Below are 15,626 nucleotides of genomic sequence, written 5' to 3'. Positions count from 1 at the left end.
CCCAGTCCCCCCTCAAAAATATAGTGAACAGAGAGAGAAACAAACTAAATGATTGAAGTATCGCGTAGCCTTTTGAAGAGATTATTTTAAGCAGTGATCAACTGTTGATTGCTGATAATAACTAATAACAATAATTTGTTGTTAAGTTATTAACAAGGTTGGTTACCTTGTTACCTTTATTGTTAATAAGGTAACTAAAGAGTATCCATTGGAGTTAGCAATGTGGAGGTTATTGGTGGCCTTAAAGCAGTTACAGAGGGGTGGTGGGTGTGAAAGTGGTATTGGGTTATGAGAGACATGGGAAGTGAGCAAGAAGTGACTGTCATTTATTTTTAAAGCTTGACTAGAGGGGAATTTAGAGATGGGCTGGAGTTGGAGGAAAATACTGGGTAAAGAAGGATTTTTGTTTTTCACCTGGGAAAAACTAAGAACACAATTCTTTGCTGATGGGGTGGAGCCCGTGAAAGGGGGAAATTAAAGACATGGTGGTCTGTCTAAGGATGTTGTATTAGATTCCTGAGAGGATTGGTGATCTCCATACTCTTATGGAGAGTCCTCTATCTTCTTCCCTGAATCAGAAGGGAAAGGATGAGATCAAACATAAGTAACGAAGGTGTTGATCAGGTTTTCTGTGCTGATTTTAAAGGGACTCAGGAGTTTGAGTCGAAAGGAAGTCTTGATATTGAATTCTAGATTCTGAGATTTCTAGGAGGCTGTGGATGGTCTCATTAGGAAGAAAGGAAAGAAGCTGGTATATCCCAATGTGTCAGCCTCAAAGGAGAAAAGGTTTTTCCTGAGGGAGGAGGAGAAGGAATGGTCTGGAGGTACATTAGAACAAATAAGGACACCAGCCTTAAATTCCATGAGGTATAAGCCAGGTGTGATGGTACACATCTATTATCCCAGCTACTGGGGATGCTGAGGCAAGAGGATTGCTTGCACTCAGGAGTTCAAGGCCAACATAGGCACCATAGTGAGACCTCATCTCAAAATAAAAAAAGACACATTCCATCAAGTGTGAGAGAACATAATAGCCTCCATTAAGAGGACTGTGGGGGAAGTACCCCTCTTACGGACCAGGCAGTTTGCAGTTGACTCTGATTTTCAATTTGGATGCACCCTAAAGTCATCTGGGGAATATTTTTAAAAGTACCATCGGAGCCAGGCAACGTGTGGCACAGGCCTGTAATTCTAGCACTTGGGAGGCTGAGACAGGAGAAACATGAGTTCCAGGCCAGCCTGGGCTACATAGTGAGACTCCATCTAAAAAAGGACAAAGACGAACGAAAAACTAGCAGTGTCTGGACTTCATCCCCCAGAGGTTCTGTTTTACTTTGTCTGGGGGTGACGTTCAGGTGTCAATATGTTCTAAAAGTGCCTCTGGTAATTTTAATGCATCCAGAGTTGAGACCTGAGAGGTTTAAGGAATGTCCAGATGAAATAGAAGATATTAGTGTTTGCCGATTATAGAGGGCCAGGGGATTTTGGAAGGAAGAAGAGTAGAAGGTTGGGTCATGGGATAATTTGTCTATTTTCCAAGCAACATTGTGAGAGTATCCAGTGTTATTTTACAAGCAGTTTCTGAAACAGTTTCTGAACTCTTCTGGCCATTAAATAGGTCAGTTTTATATTTGCTAAAATATATCTTTCAAGAATTGGGAAGAGAGAGAATATGTGTTCTTGTTCTACATTTCTGTCAGGTAGAAACTGTTCCTTTTAAACTACTTTGTAAATTATCTGAGAAGGGAGGATTTCTTATGCTCTGAGAATTTTTTCCCTGTATCTTCAAGGCTGCTCTTAAGTAATACTTTATTCATCCCTCTTTGTTTTCCTCCTTATAGTGGTAACCTCATTAAATTTCTTATCTCTGGTCTACTTGGATGCTTTTTTTCATTTTTTTCACTATGTTTATCTCTTTTCTTCTGATCAATAATTTTATTTTCCTGTTAAAACTCACTCTATGAAAATAGAAACAAAAAAATGCAGAGGATGGAAAGAGAAAAAGGTTCAGAAGTGAACTTCCACCATAAGAAGCTAGGATTTTAATTTCATTTTCCCATTTTTGTTATTTTCAAGTGTGGAAGAATCCAATTCAGTAGTCGTTTATTAAGTGCCTCTGGCTGTGACGTCTGATGTCATTGTCACCAGGAGAGTGAGCAACCAGCCCAGAATTAGTCTGCCTGGGACTTTCTCTATCTTTATATTAAAGGTCTTGAGTTGTAGGAAGTCCCTCAGTCGCAGACAACCCTGAGACAATTACCCTACCCTATGAAAAGTATTGAATAACCTGTGTATGCAGCCTACCTCTTGCCTTTATGGAGCTTAGAGTTTTAGGGGTCATGGGACAGCAGCATACGTGATCAATGAGTTATAGTGAGAATATAAGCAAGTGCATAGGTTTCCTGGATCGCCACATCCAAACACTTGATTCACATGATCACTATAGTGCATCAGAAAACGGGAGACAGTATGTTATACCAATAAAAAATTAAAGCCCTTGGTAACTTTGCTTCTAATTCTACTATTTTCCAATTGGCTATACTTGAACCAAACCACTCTTAGACATATATTATTATATTCCTTTTGCAAGTTTATTGAAGACATACATTTTTAGCTTGAGGTGCTTTTCAGAGTATACCAAAGCAATCGCACTATTTTCATTTTCAATTTACTTATAAATTTAATTTAATCTGAACTTAGCCATCCAGTTTCCTTTATTCCCCTCACACTTCAGATCTGGATTGAAGGTGGTGGGAATTTGTAGCCTGGGAGTAAGCGGAGGGTGATTGAGGAATTTATCTTTTGTTATAATTTGGAGGTTCCTACATTGACATCTAAGAGGTCAGAACATAGAAAACTATGATTTAGTTTGTCTATTATTAAATGAGACTGCTCATCTATGCTGCAAATCAGCCCTGAGTACTGTCTTCCCTTAGGGTTCCCTCTCTGTTTCACCCCCTCTTTTTTGGTTTTGTTTTTTGTAGTACTGGGGATTGAACCAGGGCCTCATGTGTTTCACCCCCTCTACCACTACCACACAGAATCCCTTTGCTCTTGTACATGTGCTTCCTGTTAGAGGTATAGAATATCTGCACGTTCTCTGATAATCTGACAATATGATCCCAACAAAACATTGTGTTCCATAACTTTATGTGTATGGATGTCAATTCTTTTTAGGTGGCTGCAAAATTCGGGTTCAAGGGGACTGGACCAGAGAACGCCGCTTTGAAATCCCTGATGAGGAACACTGTTTGAAGTTCCTCTCAGAGGTCCTTGCTGCTCAGGAAGGTAACTCAAGATTCAGTAATTTTCTTTCTACTGTTTCAGTGAGAGTGAAATACCTGACATGCTGATTTAGAGGCAAGAAGCCATTAACAAAATACCTCAGGCTTGATCCCTGATAACTGATTTGTTTTCTTCAAGAATGAACCCAGGGATAGATAAGGAAACAAGTCTGTCCAGCTTTCAGGACACTGAATCAATTTCCAGAATCTTTAGTGTGATAGCATGTACAGTTTACCAGAGAGACTGTGATCCTCCTGCTACCTATAGGTGACTCCAGAACTGTCCTTAGTTCCCTAGTCACTTCCATTACTTTCAAGAATGGTGCTGGCCCCCGCATTTTAAGAGTGTCGAATGAATGGCTTTTGGTTATGGTAAATTCCATTCAGTTGCTGACCATGACCCTTATTGTTCCAGCTCAGGCACAGCATCTTGTTCCAGAGCAAAAAGACTCATCCAGCTGGTACCAGAAGTTAGACACTAAGGACAAACCTTCTGTTTTTTCAGGTACTGAAAGAACTCTCTTATCCATGGTTGCTATGATCCTTTCAGAGTCAGTAGATTTTATTTGGCTAGATGAGAAGATGGTATGAATTTAAGCCAGTGTCGGGTGCAATCTCATGGCATGGTTTTCTTGAGTCCATGGCCATTGACTAATGTTCAAGTCTAATCCTTTCTGTGGCATAGTAGCTCTTTAGAAGCCAGCTTAGCAAAATGGTATAAAGTACAGGCTTTGCAGCCAGACAGCTTGGGTTTGGATTCAAAGTCTGAGATTTACCAGTTATGTGATCTTAGTCAAGTTACTCAACAACATTGAGCTTATATCTACTTTTCTGCAACATGAAAATATTTTTAATAATACCTACTTTGTGAGATTTTTGCAATAGTTAAAGAAGATAATGATATAATCCCTTACTGTCGGCCAGGCATTGTGCTGAGTCTTCCGTAGGTGTTAGCTATTACTATTCAGGTTCCAGATTACTGTATACTTCTAGTGTTCTAGTTAGTGTGTTAGTGCTTCAGGGGTGAATGTGCTTCTTCTCCTAAGCTAAGTAATTACTACCCTTATGGTACTTTTCTTGTTTAGTAGCACTACGGATCCAATCATGAACAAATGAAAGCCCTGTCTACCCTGGCTATGGCTTTTCCCCCGCTTTGACTTTGGGTTCTGTGTCCTTCAGGGCTTCTTGGCTTTGAGGATAATTTTTCATCTATGAATTTGGACAAGAAAATAAATTCACAAAATCAGCCTACAGGGATTCATCGGGAACCCCCACCCCCACCCTCTTCAGTGAATAGAATGTAAGTCCAGTGTTGAAACATATTTTCCCTATAGGAAGCTTATATTTTAGGTAATTTTACTTTTGAATTTCTCATTTATTTACTAGGCTTCCACGTGAAAAAGAGGCTTTGAACAAAGAACAACCCAAAGTGACTAATACCATGCGGAAGCTGTTTGTACCAAATACTCAGTCTGGGCAGCGGGAGGGTCTCATCAAACACATCCTGGCAAAGCGAGAGAAAGAATATGTCAACATTCAGACTTTCAGGTTAGTCTGTTTTCTACTTAGTGACTCTAAAAAGTTAGATATTAACAGATAATGACCTTCTGTTTTTTACGATTGAGAATCAAAGCATGATAAAAGGGAATAGGCATCTGATTCAAGCTCTTGTATCTATGGTGAGTGATAGCACACATTTCTGAAATAATGCAGGTGCTACAATTTCCCTAATAATACTGTGTCTTCTAATGTTTCCTTTCACTAATAGGGAACCAAATCAAGTTTACATGCAATAGAGAATTGTCCCCTAGCACATTCCGTAAGCAAGTGTATTTATCTATCTGGCCTGCTGAATTTTTTCCAGTTAATATTGGAAAATTATAGTCCATTATTACCACTAGGTCTTAACTTACTTTGGTAAGTCAACTAAAGAAAGTTTCAACCAGAACTTTTAATTAAAAAGTCCAGATCCCTTGGATTCTTTTCCTTGTATGTATTTCATTTCATCTTAGCTTGTTAATAATCCTCTTTTGTGGACCTGGTGTGTGTGGTGTAGAGAGGGTTAGATGTGTCATGGTGTGTATCCCCTGTATATAAAGCAACAATACATCTTTCTCTTTCTTATGTACCCTTTGTGGTCCAAGACTCCAGTCCCATCTGCTATTCCATCCTGTCTTGTTTATTCTAGTTTGATGATAACTATATCCCTATGCTAAAACCTGCAATTTCTAATATTCTGCAACATGATGCTGATATTCATAGGTAAACAGTTAAGACAGTCATAAGTTTTCCCTTCTGCTTTTCTCCTTACTGTGGTATTTGCTTCATCAAATTTTCCTACATGTCCTTGTAATCCTTTGGGAAGTGAGTTTTTGGATTCACCTACAGCTCTTTATGAAACTAGTATGAAGTCTCTTCCCTATCCATAAGCTTTCCCTTCATGTATGAGTTTGAATGCAGTTTAATTGAAAGGAAATGTGTAGAGTAGTTAACTTTGTGCTTTTTAAATAGAGACTTGGTTCCTTTCTGTAGGTTCACTTAATGTAAAACTTAGAGAAAATGAGCCCGTGCCTGTATATTCTACATTCAAGAGGTTTTTTCTATGTATCTGGCAAAACATTTTGAGGAATTTATGTTAATGTATTGTGAATATACCTTTGCATAGAAGTGACAAGAGAGACCTTCTGTTTGCTCTTACATAATCCTTCTTTTCAAATGATTTTTTGGTGTTGCATATTAGATTTTTTGTTGGAACTTGGAATGTGAATGGCCAATCTCCAGATAGCGGGTTAGAACCTTGGCTGAACTGTGATCCAAATCCTCCTGATATCTACTGTATCGGGTAAAGAACACTTCTGGAACTTCCTTTTCACTTTATGTTTGATATTCGTTTATATGATGATAGTTTATATATTTTGTCTTTTTTCTAAAAACTGTTTACTAAAAACCTACTGTGGACTATGTGAAGGTTAACTTGTGGTTCAAATTCCTGAGATCAGAATGGAGCAGATACCTAATATGATATAAGGAAGCATCTAGTCCTCTTCAAACCCATAGAAAACTATACTCTTCATAGAAACTGAGACTTGAGGTCAATTCTGACAGTGATTATTCCTAGTAGTTATAAGAGCAAAGCTTTACCATTATCTCTTGTAGGAGGTTTGTGGGGCTTTTTGTTTTGTTTTGTTTTTTGTTTTTGCATAGCCTATGAATATACTGGTTGGGAGAGTCCTTAGAAAACTACTTGTCCTTCCTGATAACCTAGGTCAACAAAATAGTTTTATAAAATTTATGTCCCACTATTGTTTTGTTTTGTGTTTGCTCTAATGTCTCAGCAAATGGGAAAGGAGATAGCTAGAGATAATTATGGGATATGTATAGATCCCACATCCTTGTTTTCCTCAGATTCCAAGAGCTAGACTTGAGCACGGAAGCCTTTTTCTACTTTGAATCTGTGAAAGAACAAGAATGGTCAATGGCTGTGGAGAGGGGTTTGCCTTCCAAAGCCAAGTATAAGAAAGTAAGCTGCATTTAATTATCTTTTTTAGCATATGACTAAATAGAACTTCCTGAGACTTATTCCATTATCTATAACCTGTTCCAAAAGAATGGTTTAATTGAATTCTCCCCTGTGTGAAATACTGAGATAGGGTAGACTAATCCTTCGTATTTATTTCCTAGGGAAAAAAATTTCCCTAAGATTTCTGATCTTGTATTTTCATTGCTTAAATAGTTTTTAGGAGAAAAAAATGATTATTCTCACATCAATAATTAACTTGAAATAATTACACATAAGGTAGCAGATTTGTATAATAAAACTTTAAGATTGAAATTATTCACTGGCATGGACAGAATTAGACGTCTCATAGAAAAAGAAATGTGAGGCATGTGGGTGCATAGAGTATGCTTGAGAATCAGAACAAGAATAGAAGTGTTGTGGAATTTAAACAAGTTCTAAACTTGGTTGTAGGTCAAGAGTAGAGTTGACTTTAACAAGGTGGTCCAATTTGTTGGTCTTTGGAAGACATCTAACTACCAGAAGAGTTATTTTCATTACAAGGCTACCATACTAATCTCTTTAAAAGGAGTAATCTGTGTAATTTTCCTCTACATCTTTTAACAGTTTATATAGGGAACATAACTCCTAAAGGTGTTATTCCTCTCTAGCTATAGTTTACAGGTTAAAATAATCAAAGTTAAAAGGATTATGTTTGTAGATGTAGATTTCTTAGAAAATTAGAAATCAGAAACTTGTAAGGCAAAATGGAAGGAACAAGCTGGGATCTTGGCTTTGTCTTTATTGTTTGAACTTTTAATGCACTCTTGGTAAGCTAAAAAGTGATTAAAAGAATAGGTCTATCCCTCAAGGATTTTAACTTTTATTGGTCAGAGCCAGATTAGAGCTTCCCAAGAGAATTTTGGTTGCCACTTTATGGGACCCACTGGGAAATTAAAGGATTTAAATTCAGATTTGGACATCACTATGGCATTTTGATAGAACATTTAGTTTTAGGAAGTCAGCTGTGGCAAGAAATGGTACTGGCATTAATACTTTATAATTCCCTGGAACTCATAGGTTCAACTAGTCCGCCTTGTTGGGATGATGCTCCTTATATATGCCAGAAAGGATCAGTGCCGGTACATCCGTGATGTTGCTGCAGAAACAGTTGGAACTGGGATAATGGGGAAAATGGTAAGTTACGTTCAGAAATGACCTTGACTATTATTTATGGCCATGTAAAATTTAGTTGCTAGTTGTGTGTACTAACTGTGAATAATTATTCTTGCTAACAGGGAAACAAAGGTGGGGTAGCTGTGAGATTTGTATTTCATAACACTACTTTCTGCATTGTCAACTCTCACCTGGCTGCCCATGTGGAAGACTTTGAGAGAAGGAATCAAGATTATAAGGATATCTGTGCAAGAATGAGTTTTATGGTCCCCAATCAGACCCTCCCACAATTGAACATCATGAAACATGAGTGAGTGATTAACTCTCCTATGGCCTTTGAATAGTGGACATAAAGAGATTGAATGTGGTAAGACACTATAGAGCTGTGAAGAGAGAGGGATTACCATTTAGGGATTGGGTCACAGAGGGTTTTTTTTTTTTTTTGGAATAGCAAACTCATTGAGGCAGAAAAACTAGATATCAGAAGAAAGATTAGTTGTATTAGTGGAACATCAGTAATGCTGGAGGGGGTCTGTGAATTGCAGTCAATTTTTGGTTTTTATTATAAAATAGATATGTTCATTATAAATGTAATAAAAGGTAAAATTGTCAGACAGATAAATTAAAAATCCCTCATTTCTTATTCTCTACTCTCCCCAGCCAGTACTTCTCAGCAAAGGAAACTGTCCTTAATAGTTCGATGTGTACCTTCTAGATCTGCACTATCCAGTATGATAGCCAGTAGCCATATGTGGCTATTGGTCATTTGAAAGTGGCTAGTCCAAATTGAGGTATGCCGTAAGCATAAACTATATGCTGGATCTCCAGCACTTAATAGGGAAAAATGTATACTATCTCAATTTTTAAAATATTAATCACATGTTGAAATAATAATTTGGATATATTGGGTTAAGTAAAATTTGTTGTTATTTTTGTTTATTTCTTTTACTTTTTAAATGTAACTACTAGGAAATTTTAAATTATATTATGACATGTATTAGAATTCCATTAAACAATGCTATCCTAGACTTTTTTCTATCCATATTCAAACACACACATACTTGTTATATAAGGCCATATTGTCCTATTTATTACGGATCTCTTTCCAATCTAGTATATACAGGCCTATGTTATCCTTTTTAATGGCTATGACTATTAAAAATAAGGATGACAGATAGGTTCATGAAGAATGGTACTTAATAAGGGTAAAAGCAGAAATCCATTAAGGAATGGATTGGGTGATGGCAGAAAATGATTAATTATAAAGAAATTAATTCTGGTCACTGAAATTCTGAGAGGGTGATTTGGAATGGTTTGAGATGGGAATTAGTAGTAAAGCAAAAGATAATTTAGGGATATTAGAACCAGTAGAGAGTAGGAGAATTAAGGAAAGAGTAGGGAAGCATGGTGATGTTGGCATGTTTCCGTATTGTCTCAACAGCTGGGATCATGTAGAATTCTGTTTCATAGTGGTATAAAGTCAAGGCCTTGAAATTTATGGTCATGAAGGTGTCGTGCAATTCCATAAATCCATTTCCCCAGGATTCCAAAAATTTCATGTTGTGCTTGAGACTGGTAAAGTTGCTCATTGGGAACTTGAGGTAGCTTGCAGGACAATCCATTTTGATGTGTTAATTTTAGGGTCTCTTTTTCTCAGCACATCTTGAGACCTGATGCTGTGAGTGGGAGCCAAGGATCCCATGACATGCCACTCTCCTTGCCTGGAACTTGGATTGTAGATCTTGGGCAGGGGTAGACAAGTTGGCTAAACTAGAGAACCCCTGACCTAATTTCTCTCAGGCCTTGCCTGGGAGAGCTGTCATTCAGACCATGTAGACCTTAACAGAGAGCCTGCAGAACATCAGAGCTCTAGGAGGCAGAAAGCATTCAGATTGTCTTTCCCTAGAGACCTGGAAAGCAGCCAGGCAAAATTTTGAAGCCAGTCCAGCAAATAAACTACATACTTCTTGGTCCATTAACTCCTTGGCTTCTGAATCCCATATGTATAGTATTTTTCTGTTTTTGTTCTTTATGTATGGAGTGCCTATTTACCCACCTATTTTGGTTTTTTGGTAGTTCTGGGGTTTGAACTCAGGGCTTCACACTTGCTAAGCAAGCACTCTACCACTTGTACCAAACTGCCGGCCTCCACCTATTTTATAATCCATTGTCTCTCTCACATTAAGATAATACTTGTCCCCAAAGTATTAAAACCCCTTGCCAAATAATGTTAAATGAATCCTTATAAATAATCTTATCTCCATTCTTCTCTGATTGATTTTATGCTAATTACTGCTATGTCTATTAATATATTTCTTGATCCTCAGTGTTGTCATTTGGTTGGGAGATTTGAACTATAGACTTTGCATGCCTGATGCTAATGAGGTGAAGAGTCTTATTAATAAGAGTGACCTTCAGAGACTATTGAAATTTGACCAGGTAAGTAAAGTTTTGATGGCAAAGATTATTAGGGTTATAATAATATAATAGATAGACACACGGGAAGTATATCTTACTCTAGGAAGAGAGAAAGATCATATTGTCTTGCAAAACTGTGTGACTAGTAATGTATTAAGTACATACAAGATTTGTAGTGCTTCGATTAAGTGTTTGGATGGGAAGAGGTAAGGTAACATTAATGATATAAAGTAAATATAACATGTAGTAAATCATTATCAAGCAGAGATTTCAGAGATTTGTATAAATGAGCTGGAGAATGGGTGGGATTAATTAGAGGACACTTCCTGGAGGAAGTGGGTCTTTGCTATGTTGATGTGGTTTGGCAGATGGAAAGGGGAAAATTGTTCTATGATTACTTGGCAGGCTGAACAACAGCTTGGAGGTAAAAGAGGGAGGTCCTTGTGAGGGAAATTGGGAAGCAAAGTAAAGAAGCCTGTTTAGGCTGAATAACATAAGCTGTGGCCTAATGGGAACTGATTAATAAATTGAGGCAAGCTAATATATAGCTGTTGATGTTAAAGCCTGTGGAAAAAGCATTGATTCTGTAACATTTAGATAAAACCTGATATTCAAGAACACAGTTTCCATATAATATGAGGCAATATATTTGCCTTCAAGCCTGGCATGTGACTTGGATTTTTATTTAAGTGAATGCTTCTCTATTTTATTTTTGATTAACAAATGAATTGTGCAGGCTAATGATGTTCATTGTGATATATCAAGGCATTCATACTGAGTACACTGATGAAATCCAGCTGGGAAGGCTGGGGATGTGGCTCAGTGGTAGAGCACTTCCCTAACATACAGAAGGCCCTGAGTTTTAGCCCCAGCACACCCCTACCCGCCAAAAAGTCTAGCCTCTTTTTATCCACTGTCCTCCCATCCTTCCCAGCCTGATAATCACTATTCTACATTCAGGTTGACTTTTTTAGCTTCCACGTATGAGAGAGAACATGTGGTATTTGTCTTTCTGTGCCTGGCTTATTTTATTTAACATAATTATCTCCAGTTCTCTTCGTTTTGCTGTAAATGACCAGATTTCATCCTTCATTACGGCTGAATAATATCCCATTTTGTATATATACTACATTTTCTTTATCAGTTCATCAGTTGATAGGTACTTGTGTTGATTTCATATCTTAGCTATTATAAATAGTGCCAAAACAAACATGGGTGTGCAAGTATCTCTTTGGTATGTTGATTTAATTTTCTTTGGATATATACCCATAGCAGCATGGTTCTGTCATAAAAGTGAATGCTTCTTATTGAAGAAATAGGTTTTGATTCAAATGTCTTTAAATCCTTACAAGAGCCTTTTTTACTTTTAGACACAGTCAGAATTCTGGTGATTTGTAGTAGAATGATTTTTGTAGTGAGCCTTTCTTGGCTGCCTACCTTCACATTGAGGTTGGATGCTAATTTCTTTGCATTTCTTTCACTTTCTTGCCTCCAAAAAGAGTACAATTGGAATAAATTTTGATTCTCTTATAACTCTGGTAAATATTTAAGTGAGGATAACTTTCAAAACAATTTTTAACTATTCACTGAATTTGGTTTGGGGAATTATCTATCCAGCGTTTGTGTGCTTTTTAAAAATTATAATAGTGCTGGATGGTTCCTATCTAGTTTTAAGGAACTTATGATTATTTGGAGTTCATGTTTCCTTTTTAAAAACCCTGGCCACTATTTACAACAACAAAAATTAGCAATGTGTTAATAAACATCCTATCTGAGGATGAGCTTAGATGCTATGGAGATGCTGGCATTTAACTCATAAGGCACAGAAATTTGATTTATGTATTCTCTCATAGTTGTAAATTCTGTGGAACTGGGTACTTAGAAATGGAAACAGTAACTAATCAACCAGATTATCACTTATATTAAGGTGGTATTATGTTGCTTATGTGATGCTTCTTTCTATCTGTAGCTAAATATTCAACGCACACAGAAAAAAGCTTTTGTTGACTTCAATGAAGGAGAAATCAAGTTTATCCCCACATATAAGTATGACTCTAAAACAGACCGATGGGATTCCAGGTAAAGTAATAAGAATATTCTCACAGAACAGATTAAGGTGTGATCTTATTTCTGTCCTTCCTAAGAAACTAGGAATTTTTTAGGTCATACCATCAGCAGAGATTTAAAAACCTAATGGTTCAGTGCTACTACAGAAAATCTTTTTAAAATTATTCCTGTGTACTCAAAGGTAAATTTATCTTAGGAAAGTATTACTTATATGTCAGGGCTGGTAAAGTTTATGGGATACCTGCCTTGTTTCTGTTACTTCAGCAAACTTGCTTTGATTTTTACCTTCTGATCTTGCCCCTATTTTTTACCTACTGCCCTTCCTGGCCCTTTCCCCAAAATTGCTTCCTACTTACTTAACTCAGAATACCAGAAAGTAAAAATACAGAGCCATGAAAGGTTCTTCTATCATAGTAGTTCTCAATCCTCAGAACATATTTAGAATCCCTTAGGGAGCTTAAATACCTGGATCCTACATCTGATGCTGCTGGAGAAAACCATCTAGTCCCTTTCATTTCCTAATCACTCCAGTACAGTAGCCCTGTCAATACATTCTTGGTAACTATTTGTCCTCTACCTACTATTTCTTTATTTCTTATAGTTTCTTAGCTGGCTAAACACAGAAACTTGAAAGAGAAAGAGAATTCCTGGGCATGCTCAGCTATTTCAGTCTCTGAGAGCACTGGGGTGGGATAAGGTGGAAGAGTCTATTCCTACTCTCAGGGAGCTAGTCAGCAAATGAAAAATGACACTGGTAGATCTTGTACACCTTGGCCTCATTTCTTCCACTCACTTGACTTAAGATCCAACTGAGTACCTACTGATAAATATTTATGTCACCTTCTAGATCAAGTGTACAAGGCTTGCTTATTTTCACAGAATGATAAACAGGTTTTTTCCTACCCTTGGTATTAGAGACTGTTATATGCTCAGAGTTGCATGCATAGATGCTAATTTATCTCTGTCAGAGAAGCTGGATTTTCCATAAAGTCTGGGTCTAAAGGAGAAATCTCTACTAGCTTTCTCCAGAGATTGAGCCAGTCTAGGACAGACCCGGTGTAGCTAGCTATCTTTTGTGAAGTACAATTGCAGTTCATAGAGCAAAGGAAGAGAATTGAATCCTTACCTTCTGTGGATATTTTAAGAAGGTGCTGTTATATTTTCTCCTCTGGGGACATTGTTGAAGATGTGATCCTAATCTTAGGAGAACCATTTAATCATTCATTCCATAATCATTCATTGAACACCTACTTTGTACCAGATACTATACTACGTACTAGGAGTTCAGTGGTAGATAGGCAGACAGAGTCCCTTAACAGAGCTTGCCGTATAGTGGAGAAGATGATAGGGTTGTTCAGGAAGGAGTTCACGGTTCCTTGGGAGCATATGACAAGACCTAGCCAGGTCTAAACCAGCATGTGTTATTATGTTCTTGTGTGGTATGTTCTCTTTATAACTCATTTCTTTATTTACAGTGGAAAGTGTCGGGTTCCAGCCTGGTGTGACCGAATTCTTTGGAGAGGAACAAATGTTAGTCAGCTTCATTACCGTAGTCACATGGAACTGAAAACCAGTGACCACAAACCTGTTAGCGCCCTCTTCCATATTGGGGTAAACACTGGTTTTGTTTGTTCATTCATTCATTTGTGTGTTAAGTATGTATTTCTAAAGACTCAGAGCAGATTAGTAATTCAGTGAGCTACAAATGTTCTGTAACCAAATAATCATTTGTAGCCCTGAACCCTCACAAATGCTGTCCTTAAAGTTCTTCACATGCCAGGCCTTTTAGTAACAGAGTTTCCTCATGCAACATATTGGTTGGGTGGTAACCTGAGCCTCCTAAAGTCAATAGCATAGAGGAGAGCTAGAAGATAGGTTTTAAAAGAAACGTAGCTTTTCATCAGATAGATGGTAAGGAAGGGAAACACCAGGAGAGGGTCTGGGTAGAGGAGTGTTTACAGGCAGAGCAAAAGCACAGACTATGACAAAAAAAAATCCCTATATCACCTTAAGAGATACAGTGTCATCCCTACTACAGTGAAGTCCTCCTGCCCAGGAGCATAGGTTTTAACTTTTTCTTTTACATCTTGGCCTGAACTAATGGCCATTTATTTAATGTTTTGTCTCTATTATTAATAAAGTTTTTTCCCATTGCATTTTTAACTTTGTTATTACTGTGCAGATTATATCTTATAATTTTGCTGACTTAGTGCAGCCAGTACATTTACATTATTTCTCATGGATTTTCCACACCTGTGGTCATGTAATCTGTCACACTGTATCTCATGCACTGCTTAGTAGGATGAAATTTATAGTAGACTACTTCAATTTGCATCCCAGCTCAACAACTTTCTAATTGTGTGACCATGGACAATTTATGTAACACCCCTATACCTCAGTTTCCTCCTTTATAATATATGGGTAATAAATAGTACCTACTCATGAAGATTAATGAATTCAGACATGCAAAAACCATAGTGGGATAGATTTCTTTCCTCTGTGTTTATGTTAATTTTGGGGCTTCTGAGATAGGTATCACCAATGTGTCTTATCCTGCTCCTCTTTTAAGAAGAGTGGCTTTAGTGTTTTTCTATGAGGAACAAAATTAGTTCTTGGTCTTAGAATATATTTTAGTCTAGCTTTTTGTTTTTTGGAGATATTGGGGTTGAACTCAGGGCCTTGCTCTTGTAAGACAGGTGCTCTACCTCTTGAGCTATGCCCCCAGCCCTTAGAATATATTTTAAATTTTGTTAAAATCAATGGCTTTATTTTTTGTCCACTTTCAAATTTTATTATAAATTTAAGTGTATTTATTTTTAATTGTTGTGCTGGGGGTACATTGTGGCATTTACAAATGTTCTTATAATATATCAAATATATCATAGTTGAATTCACCCCCTCCATCATTCTCTTTTATCCCCCCTACTCCCATTCCTGGAATAGTTTCAACAGGTCTCACTTTTCCATTTACCTACATGTGTGAACAGTATTTGCACTATATTCACCTACACCCTTTCCCCACATCCTCCCCTCTCACACTGGCACCAACCCCCCCACCACCACCACCAGTCAGGATCTGTTCCACCCTCCTGTTCTCTGTTTTTGTAAAAGAAAAAAATAACATTTTTTTGTTTAAGATTGCCGCACAGGGAGTTTCCTTGCAACATTTCCATGTATATATGCAT

General features: G+C 37.4%; 1 protein-coding gene across 3 annotated transcripts in view; it reads left to right on the top strand.

Annotated features, from left to right (window-relative positions):
* Ocrl (OCRL inositol polyphosphate-5-phosphatase) overlaps positions 1-15,626 on the top strand; it is a 52,434-nt gene that overhangs the window by 13,217 nt on the left and 23,591 nt on the right. For all 3 annotated transcript variants that reach the window (XM_074063903.1, XM_074063904.1, XM_074063902.1), the window contains exons 5-15: positions 3,178-3,288; positions 3,700-3,789; positions 4,464-4,584; positions 4,671-4,832; positions 6,025-6,126; positions 6,690-6,804; positions 7,861-7,977; positions 8,079-8,266; positions 10,284-10,395; positions 12,344-12,453; positions 13,917-14,052. In XM_074063903.1, the coding sequence (XP_073920004.1) occupies positions 3,178-3,288; positions 3,700-3,789; positions 4,464-4,584; positions 4,671-4,832; positions 6,025-6,126; positions 6,690-6,804; positions 7,861-7,977; positions 8,079-8,266; positions 10,284-10,395; positions 12,344-12,453; positions 13,917-14,052 (1,364 nt within the window). The remainder of the gene's footprint in view (positions 1-3,177; positions 3,289-3,699; positions 3,790-4,463; positions 4,585-4,670; positions 4,833-6,024; positions 6,127-6,689; positions 6,805-7,860; positions 7,978-8,078; positions 8,267-10,283; positions 10,396-12,343; positions 12,454-13,916; positions 14,053-15,626) is intronic.

This window comes from Castor canadensis, chromosome X (assembly GCF_047511655.1).
Source record: "Castor canadensis chromosome X, mCasCan1.hap1v2, whole genome shotgun sequence".
Taxonomy (NCBI): domain Eukaryota; kingdom Metazoa; phylum Chordata; class Mammalia; order Rodentia; family Castoridae; genus Castor; species Castor canadensis.
This window is presented reverse-complemented; position numbering and strand designations above follow the sequence as displayed.